The sequence below is a fragment of the Podarcis erhardii genome (genome assembly GCF_964252035.2).
Source record: "Podarcis erhardii genome assembly, chromosome: 4".
In the NCBI taxonomy this organism is placed as follows: domain Eukaryota; kingdom Metazoa; phylum Chordata; class Lepidosauria; order Squamata; family Lacertidae; genus Podarcis; species Podarcis erhardii.
This window is the reverse complement of record NC_138508.1, coordinates 49,471,148-49,492,987: the sequence shown is the minus strand read 5'-3', so window position 1 is coordinate 49,492,987 and position 21,840 is coordinate 49,471,148. Positions and strand designations below refer to the sequence as shown.

Here is a 21,840-nt window from a genome sequence, read left to right as displayed (position 1 = left end):
GTGGAATAGGGGTGGACTGAACTGTTAATTTCAGTTCTCTCAGTTTCTCATTCTTCCAGTCTTAAACTCCTCCCCACATTTCTGCAGTAATTTGCTATTTTAAAACTAATAATGAGCATTTATTTTTCTAACAAACACATTTTTGTATGCAGTTTTGACTGATGTACATATTTTTGCAAGCAGTTTCCCTAATAAAGTGCATTTTGTTTGTTATTTTCACCAAAATATTCATTTTTATGTATACTTACACAGGATATATGCATTTTTGTAGACACTGCTTGACTGGAGAACTGTATCGCACAATTAAGAAAAGTATGAATTTCAAGGATTCCTGTGTTTTGGTTCTCATTGTATCAGAAAGTATGAATTAGGCATGATTGCCTCTGAATGCAAACTAAATCAAATTTCTTCACTGTCCCTAGTGTGAAATAACATGGTTCTTTATTTATGGTTCCCTTTGCCCACAGCCTGCAGTAAAAGGTGCAATTTCCAAAAAAAATCAAAATGCAGTTTTGATTGTGTCTCTCTGTATTACATAGAACACAGTCAGATAATTCCAAGTAAATGATTGTAGGATGTATTGATGTTCAAAGATGTTCATACTGAAAGGTAGAGCATAAATGGAAGAAGTGACATGCCAGAGTGACTTCACATGAGGCAGGAATTGGTTTTATATTCATTCTCAGACTGGAAGAGAACGTTGTTATGTTTGCCTCTTTGCTTAAGCTGCTACTCATATCTCTCTGTGTGGAGATGTTGATAAATCAAAGCTCTAGTATATCTATAAAACAAAGGGACTGTTTGTCTTTTATTTCCTAGGTGTATGGTATTTAAATGCAGAGAAAGGAAAAAATATCCAACTTCATTTCCAGTACCTTGATCTGGAAAATATTAATGACGTTGTAGAAATCAGAGATGGCACAGGAACTGGTTCTTTATTTTTAGGCAAGTATAACCCACAAATTTATGCAGAATTAGAATACTGTGTGTGGTTGAGCAGTATTTCATATTTTCTGGAAAACACAGGCGACCTTAGTTAGTTAGTTAGTTAAAAAAAAAATACACAATGCAAGTTGCTTATAGTACATTTGTGACAATTTCACTGAGCTGAGCATGAGATAATATTTTGATGGTTTATCCTTGCTAGAGTTAAAAATATAACATCAATAACACTAGCTGCAACAATGCAGATGAAACTAGAAGTGGGCAGGTTCTACTCTGGGAACAATTTGGTGGGCTTTTCACACAGACTTCACTGAAACTTCCAAATTGGCTGGTATAGTTTAAAAGAATTACAGAGAGGTCTTTCTGGACTCTGAAATGCCGTTTATCCCATGATGCTCCATAGGTTTCTGTGTAGTAAGGCTTTCAGTGTGTCAGGCATTGTTGTAGCACCATTGTAGCATGTTGTACCACAATGTGGTAGAGAGGCTTCCATGCATATGTGGCAGATTCTAGTAGTGAACCCACAACTTGCTTGAACCAGAACTGCTAATAGATTACAGATGTTGGTCCTGTTTCAGGTACATTTCCCCACAAATTCCAGTTTGGGCAGAATTCACCAATATATGTGGATGAAACATATTGAAAGAATTCAGGATACTTTTTCTAGACTAGTCTTAAAAAACTGTGTCCCCTAGATATAGATGAAGGACAATGGCATTTTTTTCACTCATAAAGTTATGGGGTTGGGTTTTTTCTTCTTATTTTTATGTATAACAACACTTCACACAATTTCTAAGCAGAAAGCATTTAACCTGTATCTAAAATATACATATTTCTGTTTTCTCTATGGGTAGCTGTATATACAGGAAAGTCCCCGGTGCCAGATATATTCTCTACGACTCATCAGATGACTGTATTCTTTATTACTGACGATTCAGTAACTAAGAAAGGATTTGCAGCCAATTTCACTACAGGATACCATTTAGGCATGCCAGGTGAGATTCACACTTACACATTTTTAATCAAAAATTTTAAAAGGGCACATGAAACTGTGAACAATCCTATGCATGTCTACTCAGAAGTTAGTTTCATTGGGTTTAATGGAGCTTCCTCTATTACAGTGTATAAGGCTAAAGCCTTCAAATGTAATTCACATTTATCAGGACCTCTGTTGAACTAATCTACATCTTACACACTAACTTTCAGTTATTCAGTTATGGTTAATTCTGTACTCCAAAGAAGGTCAGCAGGGATGATTTGCTGCAGAGAACCGGGGGGGGGGGGGGGATTGCCCTCTTCTCACTTTCCCCTGAGATTCCTTGTCAACTCCATACACTTCTGTTTCCTGTGGGATGCCAGGCTGTGTTTGCCTTTAAAAACATTGGTCTAAGAAATCATGGGCTTTCAGAGAGGAAATAGTATGAAGAAAAGGGTTAAGCATCCTCCCTGCTCTTTCCCCACTGCAAATCACCTTCTTCTGATGACAGATGGAGGAACGAAGAAGTGGCTGTTGGACTAATGTTGGTTATCAGGGTAACCTAGTATCTCTTCACAAGAAGAGGTTAACTAAGCCCTTTTGAACTGTAAGTCCTTCTTGCAGGAGTTGCAAGAATGCCCTTACACATGAGAGACCAGAAAATTGCCTCAAGTTTCTAAAGATAAAATGGATTCAGATTGTGTTTATTAACATTATGTAGAATTCGAGTTCAGTACAATAATTAAAATGCTACATTTTTATGGCCAATGATACATATTTTTATTTTACAGATCCCTGTGGTCCCAATTATTATCAGTGTGGAAGTGGAGAATGCATCCCGCTGGTTTACCTTTGTGATCAATCACAGCACTGTAAAGATAATTCTGATGAATCAGACTGTGGTAAATCTTTATTTCAAAAACGAAAAACAAGCTACCCACTTCTAATACATGTGACATTCTTGAATAAGTAAAAAAAAAAAAAAAAAAAACCTCAATAAGAAATTATGATATATAGAATATCTTCAGGGAGGAAAGTAGATGTTAAAAACTTTGCTTTACTATCACAGCTTGTTCACAAACCTTTCTTACCTAAGTGTAATGAACAATATGCCTATCCTTGATCTTCTATAGCAGTTACTTTATCTTGTTTGACGGTGACATCACCTCGCCTTTCCTGTGCTAATCTCTCTCTCAAAAAATGTGAGGAACTAAGAACTCTGTTTACAGAGATCACTAGTTAGAAAACTAAGTCATCCTAACACTTCTTTATGGATTTTTGCTTTCACTGGACAAGTGCTATAACTCCTGAGCTCATATACCTGTAGAGTGGATTATAGGATCAAGCAAAGGAATTATAAGAACAACCAAACTGGAAGGCACAAGTAGGCAAGCATACATTTGGAAAGATGTACTGTTTCATAGTAGATATGCCCCGCTTCCACATCTACTTTTCTGGTAGGTGAAGGGCTTTTTTTTTTTTTTGTGAAGCAGTACAAGCTGCTTTATCTCCATGGGAACAATCTACCCACTGGTTTATATTTAATAGGCTTCATTCCACTGACCCTACTGAAACTTTCACACAGGCCAAGATTCTCGACCAAAACGTAAACCATGTTACATACTGCTGTATCTATACATATACAATATTTAAAGCAGACTGAGGCCACAGAGTGAAGAGCCAAATGTACTCTGAGCTCTGTATGCTCAGTATCTATGCACATACCCTCTCTGAATTAGTATGCCCTGGGCCAGAGAATACACATGATCTTTTGGGAGCTCTGTTCATTTTAGTGGTAAAGGGAGATCTGTACATGATATCCCTTAGACTCCTTGTGCAGCTCTGTTTCCACTGAACTGAAAGAATAAACTATTGAGGACTGAGACTTGCAGCCTAGTATCTTGAACCAGAATGTATATACTCATAGGAGCTGTAGATTTACTGCCTCTGCAACGTCCTATTTATTCACTTCAATGTTTGTTTAAAAAGCATGCTTAGGACTAAATTCTCAAGCTCACTTTCAAGCAAACGAGTTTAGGATCAAGTGTAAGCCTGATAAAAGTGTTTGACAGGAGCATAAAACAGCTGCGGGGGAGCACCATTTCAACTCTTTTGCAACACATATGCGGGTTACTTTGACAACTATGACAGCTGTTGTCACAGTACCATCTGTGGAGGTAGTTATTTCCAAAATTAAATGTTCCATACATAGCTCTGTTTCTCATAAAACAGAAATAATGGTCTCTGTGCACCAATTTATATGCAGAACTGATGTTAAAATGATGCTAGGGTCTGGTTTTTTAAAAAGACAAAATTGCTCTCACAGACAAAGAGCTGTCTGACACAGTCGTTTCTGTGGGTGGATGTTTAGATTTGGAGACACGTATTTCCTTGGCTTATGTTAGATAAATCATAACTGTTAGTAGTGAAACTCTTAGACATCTGTTGGCAGGTATCTTGGGCTATATCATTAGTGGTATATGTGTCCAAAGGCAAAATACAGCTCCTAATACATCTTATCTTGCTATATTTAAAGAAGACGACATTTTTATCGGTAGTCTACTTTTTGTAGCAGAAGCTTATTTTAAAAAAACTAAACTTTATTATTTTTTTAACAAATATGAACCTGCAAATGTTGGCAGTAATTTCTATAGAAGGTTTAAAATCTGAATAATACAAGTATTTATTTGCTCAATTTTACTCCCATAAAATTGTGGCTGTGGTTATGGTTAATTGAACACCTATCCCTAAAGTGCAATATGAAATACTTTATTTGCATGTACTTTGCTACTGCAGTGACCTTTTTTGTTCCTCTTTTATTGGTCAAGGCATTCGTAAAATCTTCTGTCCATATGTTTCCTCTAACAGTGTACTTATCATACCATCCACAGATGCACCTAAGGGATGCTAAGCAATATACAGTTGCAAGAAACTCATAGATGAAAGCTTTTCACTGGCCATTCAGGAGTTAACCATGGTACAGTGTCAGCCACCCTGTTTGGGTTACAGGTAATTGGTTCATGATGGCAATGGTGTTTGCTTCAGGACCCAAACTTACACATACACACGCACACGCACACACACACACACACACACACACACACACACACACACTATGGCTGGCTTCAGAGTAGCTTTCTAAACACCTAAATTAGGGAGAAGTCTTAGCACAAGTTTTAGTTCCCTTTTCCCATTCTTGGCTAGGATGCCTTAAGTTGAGCCCATGCCTCCTCTTCATGAGTGGAAATATCCTACAATCTATAGTGCACTGTTAGAAGTTTACTTCTGAGTCTATTTACTTTGTCAACAGTGCGCTTGGTCAATGGTTCTCTCAGCTTCAATGGGTTGGTCCAGTTCAAGGTTGAGAATGAATGGTACACAGCTTGTGCAGATGAGTGGGCTGAACAATTGTCAAGCAGTGTCTGTCACTGGTTGGGACTTGGGTAAGTAAGGCTGTTTAATTCATTTTGTTTCAGACTGTATATGCTTCATAATAGCTATATCTGGTAGAAGATAGGCCAACTTTGCAAAGGACAGTATACATACATGTGTGATTATCCAATAAAATGTAGATGAAGAATAGGGAACCTATGGCTCTCCAGAGGTTGTTCAGCTCCAGTTCCCATCAGCTCTAGCTGAATCATCAGGGATGACAATAGCTGAAGTCCAGTTATATCTGGAGGGCCATAGCTTTCCCATCCTTAATATAGAGCATCACTTTTAGTGGATCAATACTATGAGGTTATATATTTATATTTTTGTTTTTCCACTAAGGCACTTCTCGGAAAGGGCAGTGGGCAGCTTATGACACTGCTTTGAGAAAGAGCAGGGATGCAGGAAGGGCCCTAAGACTGGTACCCTCTTGAATGTGTTGTGGAGTATAGCTGATTTAGTTCCGCAAAGTCTATTACAAATAAACGAAACTTTCATAACAAATGCTGCATCGTTCAGAAAACCTGCATTGGCAAATGCACTCTGCCTTTTTTCTTTAGTTTTAGAAGACATCTTCTTAAATGGAGTATTACCAGCATCTATTAGTAGCACTATTTTAAAGAAAAAGTACAGAATGCTAAAACATACAATTGATAATAATATCATCACCACCATCATCTTAATCTTAAGGATGCTATCAGCATGAAGGAGGCTGCCCGTCCATCCTGTAGCTGCCAGGCACTCAGAGGCCCAGCTCCCCCTCTATACACCATCTCCTCTGCAGGGACATGCACCTGTTAGGAAATCCACCCCACAGATGGTTTCCATTGACAGGATTGGACTGAGGATCACCTCATTCTGAGACAGGCTTTGCATCATGGCCACCTGGGTGGGCAGCCTCAAATGTTCTTGTAGGTATCATTCCAGTCTTTGCCATTAAGCCAAGTAGGGTAGGCTTCTAAGGACAATGATTTTCACAGCAGCAGTAGCAGCAAGATACTTGCAACACTATTGCTTGGCAGGAGCATCTGTCAGGCACACAGCATTGTCTTGGCATCAGCTGTGACCAGTTAGGAGAGGAGGGACCTCTTCTTAGGATACCAGTGGGGCTGCTGTGGCCAGAGAGGCTTTCCCTAAGAGGAGCAATGGCAACCATGGGTTGTTTGGTGAGATACACTAGCAGGCAACCCTCCTCACTGGGAATGGGGGTGTTGCCTGGTCTTCTGTTGAAGATGCCCCTACCTGAACTGAACTTGCTTTCTGTAGCTGCTGCTCCTTGTGGGCAGTTGCTGCTGTTACTGGATCTCCAAATTGCAGCTGCTACTGCTGGTGCATTCCTGTGGGGAGAAAAAGCTTGGGAAAGAGATGTTAGCATGACAATATTGTTTCTTCCCCATTTGCACTTCATTGGGAAAGTGTTCATAGTGCCCAGCATATGTGAAGTATGTTCCCTGGAGTGTTCACAAGGCCCCTGCTGCACCCCTACCCAAGTGCTCTTTCAGAGTGGTGTGGGACATTAGGGCAAGCTAGGACCAGATTTCTGGGGATTGGGCCCTCTCTATTGTGTGGTTTGAATTACGCCATCCTTTTTGCTGGCCTCACTTCTGCCAGGGTGTCAGGCAATGTGATTGAGTAGAGTTAAGATTCAGCCTGGGTCCCTAGCTGGATGGTATGATGGATTGTAAGTCACATCCTGGCAGATCTTGGATCTGGCTTGCTCCCTAAGCCATGCTCATTCATTTCAATGGTTCTACTCTGAATAAAATATAGCTGAATACTACCCTAATATTTGAAAAACTGCATGGGCATGAGCAAAGGGAGTTTCCATTTGATGCCAGTGATGCCCTCCTGAACATTGTCCAGTAGCTAATGAGACTTGCAAGCAATGCGCTTTAGCTTTTTTCTCTCTTGCACTGAACTGGAGATAGCACTGAATTGAGCAGCTAAAACAGCTTGTGGAGTAGGCAGATCTTTTAAAGGAGTTCATTTTTTTTCAATTGAGATTTATGAGGAAATTCAATTTTTACCTAGCCTTTTCCTGAGGAAAAAGACTAACCGCTGATCAAATTGGAAATGTCTGGTCTTCCCATGGTGACAAGGAGAAGTAAATCAGAGAGGCTGGGCATGTGCTCAGCATCATCCTTCTTGATAATGACTTGAGGAACAGTGTGTAAAACTGACCAGCTTAACAGAAAGAGTGGTTTAGGGCCGTCTTTAGCACAGTGTGTGTGCTTCAGCTAACTGCCAGCAGCATCCCCGTTGCTTGAAATTTTGGGGGAAGATGACTATGTTGTATTCTTTTTATAATGGATGTATTGTATTCCGCCAGACCCACAAACCTCTGCGCATATCCTGCTGCTTCCAAGCACTTTGGTAAAATGGCAAGAGCAAAGTCAATCATAAAATCAAAGAAACTGCAGATAGAAAAGACCTGCTAGGTCACTTAGTCCATCTTCCTGCCAAGTGTGGGATTGTTCTCCAGCTGTATTTCCACACTAGTGTTAGCTAGCCTAGTTTTCAGCTTCCAGGATATTCTGCCAATCGCCCAATGACTTCTGCATGTTTAGCCTTGCATTCTAGAGCTCTGCTGATATTTGGCCTATATTTTCATTTCTTCAATATTTTATCACAATGGGCATGAAGAGTCCTACTGGGTATTGCCACCACAATACACAAGAGCAAATCACGTTTGAACCGTCATACAGAACTTCTAAAATTAAATGTTATTTTAGTCAATTGTAAGTAAAATGAAAGTCCTAAGGGTTAGACATTAACCTTCTCTCCTGCTCACCTAAATTAAAACATGCTAGGATTTATAAAATGGAATGGAGTTCAAGAAAAAATATTCAGGCTTTCATGGAGAAAATTTCCAGTACTTTCTTGCTCTAGTCCCCAAAGCCTGCTTTAGGTATAGAAGCTCAGGATTTCATTTGTAATGCTTACACCCACAGATTATGTGCCTGTAGCTGTTTACTACAGTCAAGTACAGTAAAATAATAATAATAATAATAATAATAATAATAATAATAATAATAATAATAATAGTAATAATAATAATACGTCATTTGATATGGTTGGACTGAAACCAGGGAGTGCATTGGTCTATATAGAGCATCCTTCCTAACTGAACATTTTCAGAATACATAGTGAATTTTACTATCATCACTGGTTACTGATGAAAACTGTACAATTTGGCACTGTCAGTTTTGATGCCACTAATCTCTCATTTTGGGGAGGGAAAGGAAGAAGGTAAGTGGATTGATTCCCTTCTCTCAAATGGATTGTGTCTAGCAAGCTCATATGTAGTCCCATTCCAGAAACAGGACAACACAGTGATAGGTACAGCACTTTTTGCCCTTGGCTGGCCAAAGTACCATTGTGATCACAGGAATTGTTGGCCGTCGTATTCTGACTGCTCAATTTACTGGCCACATTTCTCCATACATCACAGATGTTGTGTGACATGTATCTATAAAGGGAAGATTCCTTGAGGAAGAGGAAGAAAGAAATCCATCAGACCATTTCTTATAGCCACTGCTATATTAATAAGGCATTTGGCATAATTGTTTCTAGAAGGTTTATTATTATTATTTTAAAGAATATATTCCAAGCATTGTTTTCCTTTGTAGAAGTGTGAATAGATCGTATCCTGTCTTATTTGATCGGGCAGGACTTTTTGTGGAAGTTACAAAAGCAGTCAACAACAGTTTAATACTAACACCCAAGTAAGTATTCTAAACTTATGATGATGAACAATTGAAGTTGTGCTTAGGGCACATTATTTTTTTCCCTTTAAATTCAGCTTGTCATCTTTTATAAAAAGGGATCATGCTAGTGGCATTAGGAGAGGGCTTATGCAGAATCTGCAGGTCAGTCCCAATGGTATAGTGGGAGGTGGGGTTTACATCCTTCCCCCCCCCCTTTTTTTTTTTTTTGCTTGCATCTCTTCTGTCAAAGTTAGTCTTCCTTTTTCTTCCCATGTGGTTCAGGACTTCTTGTTAACTATTGTGGTATCTTCTTGGCTCTAGTGGTACCTCTTGAACTGCTGTATACATTCTACCTGAGCTTATTGTGATTTTGAACAACCTCCAAGTCCTCTGGAGATTTGATCCTGTTGACTTTGCCTTTCATCTTCCTTTTATGCCACTCTCCTCACAAGCAGTGTGTGAAGCAAGGCCAGTGAGGGCTATGGCCTGGGTTGAGGGCATATGGTTGGGGATAGGGTGAGAGGGGAGTTCCCAGGGCCAATAGTACTAGTTGCATCAGGTGGAAAGTTCTAGGGGATTACCTGGGTGAGCAGGGGGTTGGCAATAGAGTAAGGGGTTGGTTGGAGGAGGCAGCCTTGGCAAGCAATGCAAGCAGGGGCAGAAGCCCTTAGTCCAGGGGTCAGCAACCTTTTTCAGCTCTGGGCTGGTCCACCATCCCTCAGACCATGTGGTGGGCTGGACTATATTTTGAAAAAAATCCTATGCCCCACAAATAACCCAGAGATGCATTTTAAATAAAAGGACACATTCTACTCATGTAAAAACACCAGGCAGGATCCACAAATCACCCAAAGATGCATTTTAAATAAAATGACACATTCTACTCATCTAAAAACACGCTTATTCTCGGACCATCCACAGGCCGGATTGAGAAGGCGATTGGGCCGCATCCGGCCCCTGGGCCTTGGGTTGCCTACCCCTGCCCTAGTCTCTCACTGTGTGTATTCTTTTTTTCCATTTGTGCAGTTGTCTTCTATTTATCTGCAAATTTTTATCCATGATGCTTGTTGATATTTACTGATTTGTGATGTGTTAACTAATGGCACAGTCACAGCTTCTGGGGCTCAGATGAATTGCAGGCTAATGAAATATTCTTCAAGCCCCTGGATCACAGAAATACTAGAGTCGTTTTGATCTGTGGTCTTTTACTGTTCTGGAATCTATCTTCTTTTTTTCTTGACCAAATATTTCTCAGTCTTCTGAGCAAAGCTAAGATAGTCCTGACAGAGCAGAGTTATATCTATGTAGGTATTACTTCCTAGCAAGCTAACATTTTTAAATCTTTGGTCACACTGATCTCTAGTGGCAAATGACTGTGTAAACATATAAGAAAGCAATACTGTTTTCTTACTAGAGTACTGAGAGTCTATAGACTATTGTAAAATGTGCATACTTCCTAATACTAATGATTAAGGAAGTACAGGGTTTGGGGTGGCTTTTTTGTAGATTATGCCATGTAGACTTTACATAATCCTTAAAGATACTTGCATATTTTAAACAAAAAAAATTAAATTTATCTGGTGAGAAGCACCATGTCACTAACTTTATGGTGTTCCAACAGGTAATGAAAATCTGTTTTCGCTAAACAGCTTAAATACAATTACTGTGTTCTCATTCTAGGGCAAGTTGTCTCAATAATTCAGTGATTCACCTGCAATGCAACAATAAACGTGAGTGTATGAACATTCAAAAGTTTAACACATAATGCCTGCACCACGTACATTTTCTCTTACCATATTATATGTAACAATATGGGTTTTTTATATTTAACATGTATAAAATAGATTTCACAGGAACAAAAAGTATTGTAAATCCTAGCTTAAGTTAGGACACCAAAAGGCAGCACAAATAAAATAATCTTTAAGTGTTTCCAGAAAATATCTTCATGCTACGTGAAGGCTCTAAGAGAAAGTATTTCCACTATGGGCAGTTGCCCCAAGTATCTGTCTCTGACATCTGTCTGTATAGTAAACTCAAATAATGTAACTCTGGGTAATTCTGGAGATCATAAACTGTTCATAAAGAAGGCAATCTCAAATGAAATTCCAACACTTTGGAAAGTCATTATACTTCCTTCTAGATTTGGAGCCCCACAAATGACATGGATTTAACTTTAACCTTTTCTTTTAATGGTAGCATGTGGAGAAAGGCTGATTACTCGGGAACATGGAATGAAAATTATAGGTGGTTCTGATGCTCCAGAAGGTGCTTGGCCTTGGATGGTCTCGTTACGTTTCAACTCCAGGCCAGTTTGTGGAGCATCTCTTGTCAGCAATGAATGGCTGGTCTCTGCTGCACACTGTGTTTATGGGTAAGCTTAATTCTATCCTTAATTTGTAATATGTACCTGGTTCTTTGCTGTCGTAATATTATTACTTCTGATAGCTTAGCAGGAATTAGGAATTTAGGAAGTTGTTTTATGCCAAGTCAGACCATTGGTGCATCTTACTTAGTATTCCTTGGCTTCTGTATGATGCTGTTTCTTAATTTAGATTCTGTTTATGTTGTTGTTTTATTGTAATTTTAGCATGTTGTTTTATGTTGCATTGTGATTTCAAATAAAAGGAGGTATAAAAATACTTTAAATAGATAAACAAATTGTCAACGCTGACTGGCTGTGGTTCTCTAGGTTTCAAACAGGGGTCTTTCCGAACCCTATGGGGACATAGCAGGGCATGAGCCTGGGACCTTTTGCACATAGAGGTCAGTGCTCTACAACTGAGCTATGGTGTTTGATTTGCCATTTCGGGGAGAGCCATAAGCTAACATAAAATCAGGGTTGAGTGGATACATGAATCTGACCCATCTTTCAGGGGCCACTTTTGTCAAGTACACGCCTGATTCTTCATTCTTTGTAACCCCAGCTTTAATTTCATAGAAACACAGAGCTGAAACGAACCACAAGGGACATCTAGTCCAACCCCCTGCAATGCATGACTCTTTTGCCCGATGTGGGGCTCAGACCCATGACCCTGAGATTAAGAGTCTCCTGCTCTACCAGCTGAGCTAAACTGGATGGATCTTTGCAGCCATGGCTTGAATTCAAGCTGGGGCTGCAATATTCCTGTCAAAACTCAGCACCACTCTATGCAGAAATCAACTGCAGAAGGTCAGATTGAGAGCTCCTGCATAAATCCAGCTGGGCTAGGTTTTTGACACCAAAAACAGCCCTTCTTGCTGGGTAATATCAAGAATGCACTTTAAGGCTCCCAAAGATTTCTTTGCAGCCTTTACTTGTCCCACACTTGATGTCATATGGCATCAGGTATAGAGCAGGTAGATGTGGCTTGGGGGAAATGGCCATGACGCAATGTAGGACCCCATTACCTGTTTTAGCCCATGTCACTCTGATCTTAGATCATTGGGGGTGGGGTGGGGGTGCCCTAGACCTTGAAACTGACAAATTTTAAACTCAGCAACATAAATGATCAGGGTTAGGGATCATATGAAATTTCATGTTATATCATTTCATTACATCAACATTTAATCCTGGTGCTGCAAAGGGCTCATTATCCTTGTTGCATGCTGTGTTTCCTGGGATGAAGCTTAGCTCTAGTCAGGGCTGGCCCACTCTTGCTGCTCCAGCAACAATAGCTACAGCTGGATCCTCCACCTTGCTACCAGCGGCCTCTTGGTGTATAGGAGACACTACTGATTTCCTCCCTTCCCTAGGGAAGAAATGGTGGAGATATCCCTCTGGGGCCTCCTGGAATCTTCACCTGCCTGGTGTGATTCAGTGGGCCCTTTCCCCACACCCACAACAGCCTTTGTGTAAGGTTGATTGGATTCCCCACCTTGTTCCCAATGTAGATCTTTATTCTCCCCCTTTTCCTAATGCAGAAATTCATTCACCTCTTCATCCCTTGTGGGAAGGTGCCATTTGGTAGTTCGCCTCAGGTGCCAAAATGTCTTTCTAGTGAAAATGAATCATATACATTCAGCCCCCCTCTTTCAATCAGGTTTTATCAGGCATCTTGGTGTAATGCTCATTTAAGAACTATACAAAAAAGCACTGTTGCACATAGAGAGAATGAAGATTGTTCTGCTATATAGACAAAAGAAGTGTGTAAATTCTTCTGGCAGATTTCCCAAAGGTTAATTGAAAATAGCCATAATCAGTTATAATTCTTCATTTTTTCCATCTAGATTTATTAATGTTATGAAGATCTTCTTGGCAATTCTTACTCAGCTGTATTTATTCATACTGTTCTAACAATAACATAGAACTTTAGCACTATTTAAAGCATGCCATTTTCCAGTGCCTTAGCAATTAAGTTACAGATAGATAGCCGTGTTGGTCTGCCATAGTCAAAACAAAATAAAAAAATTCCTTCCAGTAGCACCTTAAAGACCAACTAAGTTAGTTCGAGGTATGAGCTTTCATGTGCATGCACACTTCTTCAGATACACAGTATCTGAAGTGTACATCTGTGTGTATCTGAAGAAGCATGCACATACCTAGAACTAACTTAGTTGGTCTTTAAGGTGCTACTGGGAGGATTTTTTAAATTTTGTTTTAGCAATTAAGGATATGCTGGCATATTGAATGATATTTTAAAAAACCAAAAACTAGGCAAACTTACAGAGCATACTTCCACAACATCATGTGGGTCTCTCAATCTTTTAGATATTTTAGCTGCCTCTATCGAGGTTTTTGTTGCTTTTTATTTTCTTTAACAAAATGCTGCCTTTAATAGAGCTGACACAAAGCAATAGCTCTGTTTTACTGACAGTTACACTCAGGGGCTGAAATCACTATGAGCTGATGTGTTAATGAGATGTTAATGGTTTTGGAGGAGATCTAAAAGACTGCTATGGTAGTATTAGAAGCAACTGCATTGTCATCTTGGTGTAAAGGGAAAGTGTGTGTGGAGTCAAAATTTGGTTCTTTGGAGATAATCAGTGGATTGACTTCACCCAGTTTTTGGCATGACAAGCAGAAACTCAACACTATTCATTTAAAAATCACAATATATCTTGGTTTGCAAAAATACTTGGGCAGTGCCAGGCATTTCCTTCTAGTATTTATATATTTGAGTGTGTGCATATGTAAATATATATAAATTATTAACATATATTTAACATTTTGCTGATTATTTTTCAGTTCAGTTCAGTTTTTTTTATCAGATTACATATTACTAAAACCTTCTATGGTATATCAGAATGTGAACATATTTATTGCAATGTATCTAATACAGTCAAAGCTCTTCACTTCTAAAAATGGAATCCAGTTTGATGATTCTTCAATTTACTTGCAACCTTATATCTCATCAGTTACAATAGGGGATATAAGCAAGTAACGAGTGATTAATGTAAAGTTATCTACATGAAATATGCTATACCAGGCTAAGTGTTCCCACGTTATTTAGAATCACTTGAGTATCTGCATTACTCATCCAACATGTTGCCAGTGGTGTCATTAAGAAATGACCTCATATCTTCTAAAGGTAGATTCAGCTTCACAGCCCAGTATACAACCCATCCATATAAGGCAAAATAAGCCAAGGTATTCGTGTTTGACCAGTAGAGCAATGAATTACACTCTGCAGTGTAAGTGGTATTAGCAAGCACCCCATTTGTCACTGACCAAGCTGTCATTTAGCCTTTGTCATAAAAGCACAATAATATACTCCTGAGCCCTCTTCCTTTGGCTGCTATAAAAAGACCCCTCTTTTCTCAAAGCTGCATAATAGATAGTACTGGGCTAGAAGGTGATCATGTCTCTGCAGTGGAATAAATGCATCAGTTATCCTTAGCTCTTTGATGATACCCCACTTCCCAGTGCTATGAGACACAAAATACAGGCAGTGGTAAGTCAGGTTAAATTAAAGTCTGTAACTATCACACATATTTTTCTTTATTCACAAATAATCTAAATTCATCTGAAATGCTGCTTAAATATGAAAGCAATGTACAAACATTTTGATGTATTCCATAATGGTGTCCCCAGGCACCATAGTTCCTTGGCAGAAGCTGAAGTATGACTTGAAAAATTAAGCCACCCTCTTGGATCATCTCTCGCTTTGTGGTAAAACCAGACATGGTGTCCTGTGCACACCCAGCCAAGGGAGACAAGCAGCCAATAGTAAATTCTTTACTGACAAAAGCACACAATTACAGCGCACCAGATAGAAACGCACACGTGCTTCTAGCGTCTACGTAGCTAGCATTAACTTTCCCAGGTTTGTGCTGGGTGAAGCAGTTGAAGCAACTGTGGGACCAAACCACTCTGACCACCACCACCCCAGTTTGTGTAGCCTTGTCTGACAGAGTGAGCAGACACAACCTAAGACATGAAAGTTGTCACTGTGCTTTTTTCCACAAACTCTGATTGGGGGCAGTGGGGCAGGAGAGAGCAGGTCCCTTACCCAAACTGCCTCTACCTCCATTTCTGACATGCCCTGTCTCCCTCCTCCAATTCTTACTGCTTCAATCCTGGCTCCTGCCTCATGGGTGGCACCAAAATGCATAAATCACTGCCCTCTCTCCTGGGTCAGCCTCTATGCTCCCTTCCTCCATCACACATTCAGCAGAACCCTGCCAGTCCCTGACATCTGGTAGAGATATGGGTACCAAATATCGGCAGAGGTATCCCCAGGAAGGTGTACAACTACACTGTCATATACTGGTCCAGTTCATACTGTAGTTATTGGGCAATTAAGGAAAGTATAGTCCCAATATCAACTGACCGAGGAAAGGTTTGTGGGAATGTTGTGGATAGTAGGAGAGGTTATATTGATTAAATATTATCCTTCCTCACTCACGCTAGTGAGTCAGTAGCAGAGTACATTCCCCAGTGTATTGCAGGCAGCTAGTTGGTATATTCATTTGAATCTCTTTACTTAAGCAATCCAATCTGGCTTTGTCCAGATTGGGTTATTCCTGGTAATTTCCCCCTTTATCCCTCTTAAAAAGAATAAAGGCACAACAGTCTTCTTTTAAAAGTACAACAGTCTTCTTTTAAAAGTACAGTGGTACCTCAGGTTAAGTATTTAATTCATTCTGGAGGTCCATACTTAACCTGAAACTGTTCTTAACCTGATGCACCACTTTAGCTAATGGGGCCACCTGCTGCTGTCGCGCTGCCGGAGCACAATTTCTGTTCTCATCCTGAAGCAAAGTTCTTAACCTGAAGCAATATTTCTGGGTTAACGGAGTCTGTAACCTGAAGCGTATGTAACCCGAGGTACCACTGTAATAAGACATTTTCTCACATTCAGTTCACAGTTGGTTCCCTGAAGGCTTGTAGTTACAGAGATTGAGTTCATCCCATATGAGGATTGGGCTCATGTGAGAGCCAGCAGACAGCAAAAGCATCAGTATCAGAAGAGAGCAGCAAAAGAGTCGAAGAGGAAGATGGCTGCATGACTGGCCCTTTTAAAGGGTCTCACAGGATCACACCCATCTACCTGGTCACAGGCAGGGGGAGGATGCTCCAGACCAGGTGTGACAGGAAGTCCTCCTGACTGGCATACCATCCCCATGTGTCCACTCTGAGCAAACAGGAAATGTTGTACTTGACTGCTTATGTTACATCCCACAAAGTTTTGGGTGGTATGCAGGACACAATATTAGATTACCTTTCTCACAGTAGCAAACAGATTGCTTATTCAGTTTTCAGGCTGTGTGTAAATTTTGTGTTAAGATAATATGTCTTTCCAATTTTAATATGTGGGAATCTTGTAAAAATTTGGCATGCTCTGGTTTATATCAACAATACTATCAGACCTCCATACCAATTTCAAATGACACAGTAAGAGCCCATTGCATGGTCCAGCTGCATTCAAATGATTGAGACATTGTGCAAAGTGGTGTAAAAGTAGAAAGTAACAGAAATTACATGTCACAAATTGCTCAGATTTGTTATTTGATCACAGTTGATTCTGACTCAGAATATTCTTTGTAATTCCTCAGGAGGAATTTAAAACCATCTCAGTGGAAAGCTGTACTTGGTGCGCATAACAATCTGAATTTGTCATATCCTCAAATAGTCATTCAAGAGATCGATCAAATCATCATAAATCCCCATTACAATAAGCGAACGAAAGATAGTGACATTGCTTTGATGCATCTTCAAATCCGAGTGAATTACACAGGTGGGAACATTTTCTTTTCCTGGTTTCTTTCATATGGTGAAGTGATTTAGAGTCAAATCTGGAAGAACTTTGGAAAGTTAAGATACTACATGTTTCCAATAAAATAATAAAATAGACCTGAGTAATGGACGCATTCTGGATTCACTGCTGTGGAGGAGCTGCTTGTATAATGACATCACAAAATGGACATAATGGACACTGGAATTGAAACTGATTGATCATTTATTTTTCACAGATTACATTCAGCCCATTTGCTTCCCAGAAAATACAAAACAATTTTTGCCAGGAACTAATTGCTCCATTGCTGGCTGGGGAAGAACTACAAATCAAGGTACGTCATCACACTGTTAAAAGGCCCTATTAAAATCTGGAGCAGAACTTTTTCTGTCTCTGTGTTTTGGTATTTTCATGATGCAATCAATACAAGTTACTTGAAGTAAATATATGTTGCTATGCAGAAAAATATTCTCCTTATAACTGTCATAGCACTAGCTGCAATGGAACAAATTATACCCCCCACCCAGGAGAGCTGTTGGACCAAAGTGTGGGCCATAAGAAGAAAAGATAAGCCCTTTTTTTCCTCTGTGGGGCAAACAACAGATTGGGTGTGGAGATTTTTATCTGGAAAATGTTGTGCAAGGAATTAGTAATTTAGCCACCTGCTCCACTCAAATTAGCAGATCAAGGTGGCTGCTTTTCAATAATGCATGGCGTGTAGTTTAGCCCTGAATAAGTAATGCACATTGCAACCAATATGCATAGATTTGCACCAGTTAAAAAGGACAGAATGCAGTCAAGGCCAGGGTTAAGGAAATCAGGAAACACCAATACATGATGCAAATACATAATGCCTCATTTCTCACGAATGCCTACCAATCCCATCAAGTTATTTTTTCCATTCTGATATGTTAGTTTGCATGTTGGCCTCTGCTTCTAGACCATGGTTCACCAGTATGGCACCGGCAGATGCACATGTACCTACAAAGACCCTCCCTGTCATTCACAAGGTATCTCTCTCCACTGAGGTTTATCCTGAAAGTAGCATTTTATTGTAGACAATGGAAGAGGTTGTGCTGTGTGCTTGGTTGCAGGAGGGGTGCCCACAACAGTTTCTCTGGTTTGCAAATGTGCCCACAGGCCCTCTGCTCTAGACTATGCTCTCAATTATATGTATAAACAAGGGGCTATATTTAAAGATACCAATAAATCAGAAACAGCAAAGAGTTTTCTGGCACTTTAAAAATACTAGCTGAGTTGTTGTCGCATTAGCTTTTATGGACCTGAGCCTATTTCATTCGATGCATCAAGTATCCTCCTCATTTGGCAAACACATAGATGTTTACAAACAATAAAAACTGTAAATCGAGGGCAGTCTACAAAAGCTCATGCCACAATAAATCTGTTTTGAATGTGTCACACGTTTTCAAACAGATATTCAGTTACCCTTTAGGAATTATTTGTGACTTGCAAGAAGTTAAAGATGATTTTCATTGTTCTATAGAGAAATATTTTGGCTAATTTTTTGTGCAGTATTAAATGGAATGCTTTTGGTAGTGCAAACAACATAAATTTGCCAGTTTTAAAATAGTTTAGTTTCAGTTAACAGCCTACAAATGTAAATGTGATTTCTCACTCACTCACCCCCCCTTTCAAATTTCATAGATTCTTGTGGAGAACTGATCTTAGGATTCAGCTAGATTTAGTCTTAGCGTTTCATTCTTACAATTTTATGGCTTTAAATATCTTACTTATTCGTAGTTTAATAGAACATTAGTATTTAATCTAATACATTTGTATTCGATCATGGAACTCAAAGAGGCATAGGTTCTCAGGCACTCTCCCATCTAGGTACTGACTGCACCAAAACCTACTTAGGTTGAGCAATCATGTAAGGACCCAAATATTTGGCGGGGGGGTACCCTTTACCAAGGCTCAGAGATGCAGCTGGGACCAGCCAGCAACCTCATTTCCATGGAAGGTAAAATGGAAGCTAAACTGTAAACCAACAATGAATGCATTTCTTTTGACACCCCATTCAGTCCTAACATGTTAATTAATTTCAGTGGGTCTAAGATTCTATGTGAATCAGAGAATTGAAGAGTTGGGGTGGATCTCGAGGTCATTTAGTACAATCCCCTGTAAGGCAGGAATCACAGCATAGCTGAACACCACCCAAGTTGTGTGAATGTCAATAGTTGTGACAATCTTTGTTTTTAACAACTAAAAGGAGATGACTGAATAAGAAGACCACCTGGCTATGTTAGTCCAAACTTTAAGCCAGTCTGTGCATTATCATGGCTATGCTCATGTACACATCTGCTACAAGCTCATCTTGTTGACATTCTAAGAGTTTTGCTGCAACCCCAAATGTACGTTTCCCAAATGTGGGTATTTAAAATAGGTGTGTGTGTGTGTGTGTGTGTGTGTGTGTGTGTGTGAAAGAAAAATATGCATGCATATGCATGCATATTTTTCTTTCACACTTCATGTGTTTGCAGCAGAAAATACCTGATTGTTTCCTGCAGCAGTTATGAAGTTCCCTACTCATTATGAAAAGCTAGCTGTTCTTAGACTTCACTGGATTTATTAGCACGGTAACACAGGCAGTATAAGGCATCTATAAACTGTCAGTTGGAAACGAGCAATGTTAGAATGAATGAAAATATTGCTTGAAGAACTTGTTTTACATTATGCATCAGTCTCATTCAATGCATATGTTTAAACAGGTTCTGTGGCAAGCATATTGCAGGAAGCAGAAGTCCCTCTTATAACACATGAGAAATGCCAGCAATTGATGCCAGAGTACAATATTACTGAAAATATGATATGTGCAGGATATGATGAAGGAGGAACTGATTCCTGTCAGGTAAAATTGATAACATATGTCTTCTCTGCTACAATACAGCTGGGGAAACCCAGCCAGATGGTGGGGTATAAATAATAAATTATTATTATTATTATTATTATTATTAGGCACATCTTTTGATTCTCTGATCATTACTTATGGTGCTAAATGTTCTATATCATAATTTGATAACTGATATATGGAAAAAGCATTACTTGGGAGCTTTCTTTAAGGACAGCATCATTATCAACATCATCATTATCTTACTGCTTTCAATTCTTCCCATTTATGACCTTAGCATACTTGAATTTATTTAGAGAAACAACAACCTCTAGGCTCTGTCACCTCCAAGGGAATACAGAGCAACTACTGATAGCATTGCAGGCCATGGGCTGCTGTCATCCTCAGATTGTTTCTAAAGATATTCTGCCATCTAAGAAAGGCAATGTCTATTTCTCCAATGCTTACAAAAACCCTTCTGACACAACTTTCATGCTGGCTCAAAGAATTTAGCTTAAAGTAGAAGCTCATGCAGAGGGTTCTGTTAATACTGCGTATAACTGACAGGCATCTCAGTGAATGCTGAAGGCCATAGCAAATCCCATTTTAGCTTTACATAGCGTTTTGTCTCCAATTAAAAACAAATGTATGTAACAATATTTGTCATTCCAGGGAGATTCTGGTGGGCCACTGATGTGTCAGGAGAATGAAAGGTGGTTACTGGCTGGTGTGATATCCTTTGGCCGTCAGTGTGCTCTGCCAAATCGTCCCGGCGTTTATGTGAAAGTTTCGAAATTTGTCGACTGGATAAAAAAGACTATCCATTAGCACCATTTTTATATATATATATAACTAGAGGGTTATGTTCAACAAAGCCACTCCATTACTACAAGGATTTCCACTTGTTCAGAAGAACTTCCACTGCTTCTTCTCCCCCTGTGTTTCCACCCTCCACAATAAGTATGTTCTGGGGAAACTTAACAGGACAACAGTGTCCCGTTAGGACTACAAGATCAGTAGAGAAGGGCACCACATTCAGAAGTGCAGATAGTGTTCTCCATGGCAGCCCCTAAATGGTAGAACTCTCTCCCGAGAGAGAAGTGTCTTGCATCTTCATTGATCACTGTATGCTATAAATGCACCTCTTTACCCTGAAACATCAACTGTGACATGTATACCATCATAGAATTGTAGAGTTGGAAGGTACCCCAAGGGACATCTCAACTAACCCCCTGCAATGAAGGAATCATAGTCTTTAAAATGTATTTTTGTAGTACTGAATATTGTTCATGCCTGCTCTCTCTGCTTAACTTTCGTTGTGCCTTTCTCGTCACAAATAAAGTACTGAAGATGCTGCAAGTAAGCCTTCCTTCTGTTGATTTTGTTTACTGGAAATCTCAATCCTGAAGTATTATTTAAGATGCTGAGGTAGAAGCAGAGATTTCTGCTGTCAAAAAAGTGTTCCTGGAACAGGCAACTTTGGCAGAGCCATTCATTTCTGAAGGTCAAAATGCAACACAGCTTCACTTCCTTACTGCAAGGATATACCTACACAACCTCCATTGGTGTTGGATCATTAGAATGACTGTAGTTGTGCTTTTCTGATACTGCACTGTAAGAAGCTGTTCATATAAGCTTCTTCTTAATTGCCACATATATCCCTCCCTCAACTGCCACTGCCTTTGAATAGCAGTTGTGCCCAGGGTCTTGAAAGGATCAGTGACCTAGAAACTATGATGCACTGGGACAATGTCTTCTCTCTCCCAGTGCAGGAAAGAG

At 39.6% G+C, this 21,840-nt stretch overlaps 1 protein-coding gene across 3 annotated transcripts in view; it reads left to right on the top strand.

The window, feature by feature from the left end:
- Positions 1-21,113, top strand: part of TMPRSS15 (transmembrane serine protease 15) — a 53,963-nt gene extending 32,850 nt beyond the window's left edge. For 2 of the 3 annotated variants that reach the window (XM_081858939.1, XM_081858941.1), the window contains 11 exons: positions 820-945; positions 1,800-1,940; positions 2,713-2,823; positions 5,232-5,364; positions 8,983-9,078; positions 10,741-10,790; positions 11,257-11,431; positions 17,035-17,216; positions 17,452-17,547; positions 19,943-20,082; positions 20,734-21,113. In XM_081858939.1, coding sequence (XP_081715065.1) covers positions 820-945; positions 1,800-1,940; positions 2,713-2,823; positions 5,232-5,364; positions 8,983-9,078; positions 10,741-10,790; positions 11,257-11,431; positions 17,035-17,216; positions 17,452-17,547; positions 19,943-20,082; positions 20,734-20,889 — 1,406 coding nt within the window. In that variant the 3' untranslated portion in view covers positions 20,890-21,113. The remainder of the gene's footprint in view (positions 1-819; positions 946-1,799; positions 1,941-2,712; positions 2,824-5,231; positions 5,365-8,982; positions 9,079-10,740; positions 10,791-11,256; positions 11,432-17,034; positions 17,217-17,451; positions 17,548-19,942; positions 20,083-20,733) is intronic. The other variant, XM_081858940.1, reaches the window with a different exon arrangement.
- Positions 21,114-21,840: the final 727 nt, after the last annotated feature.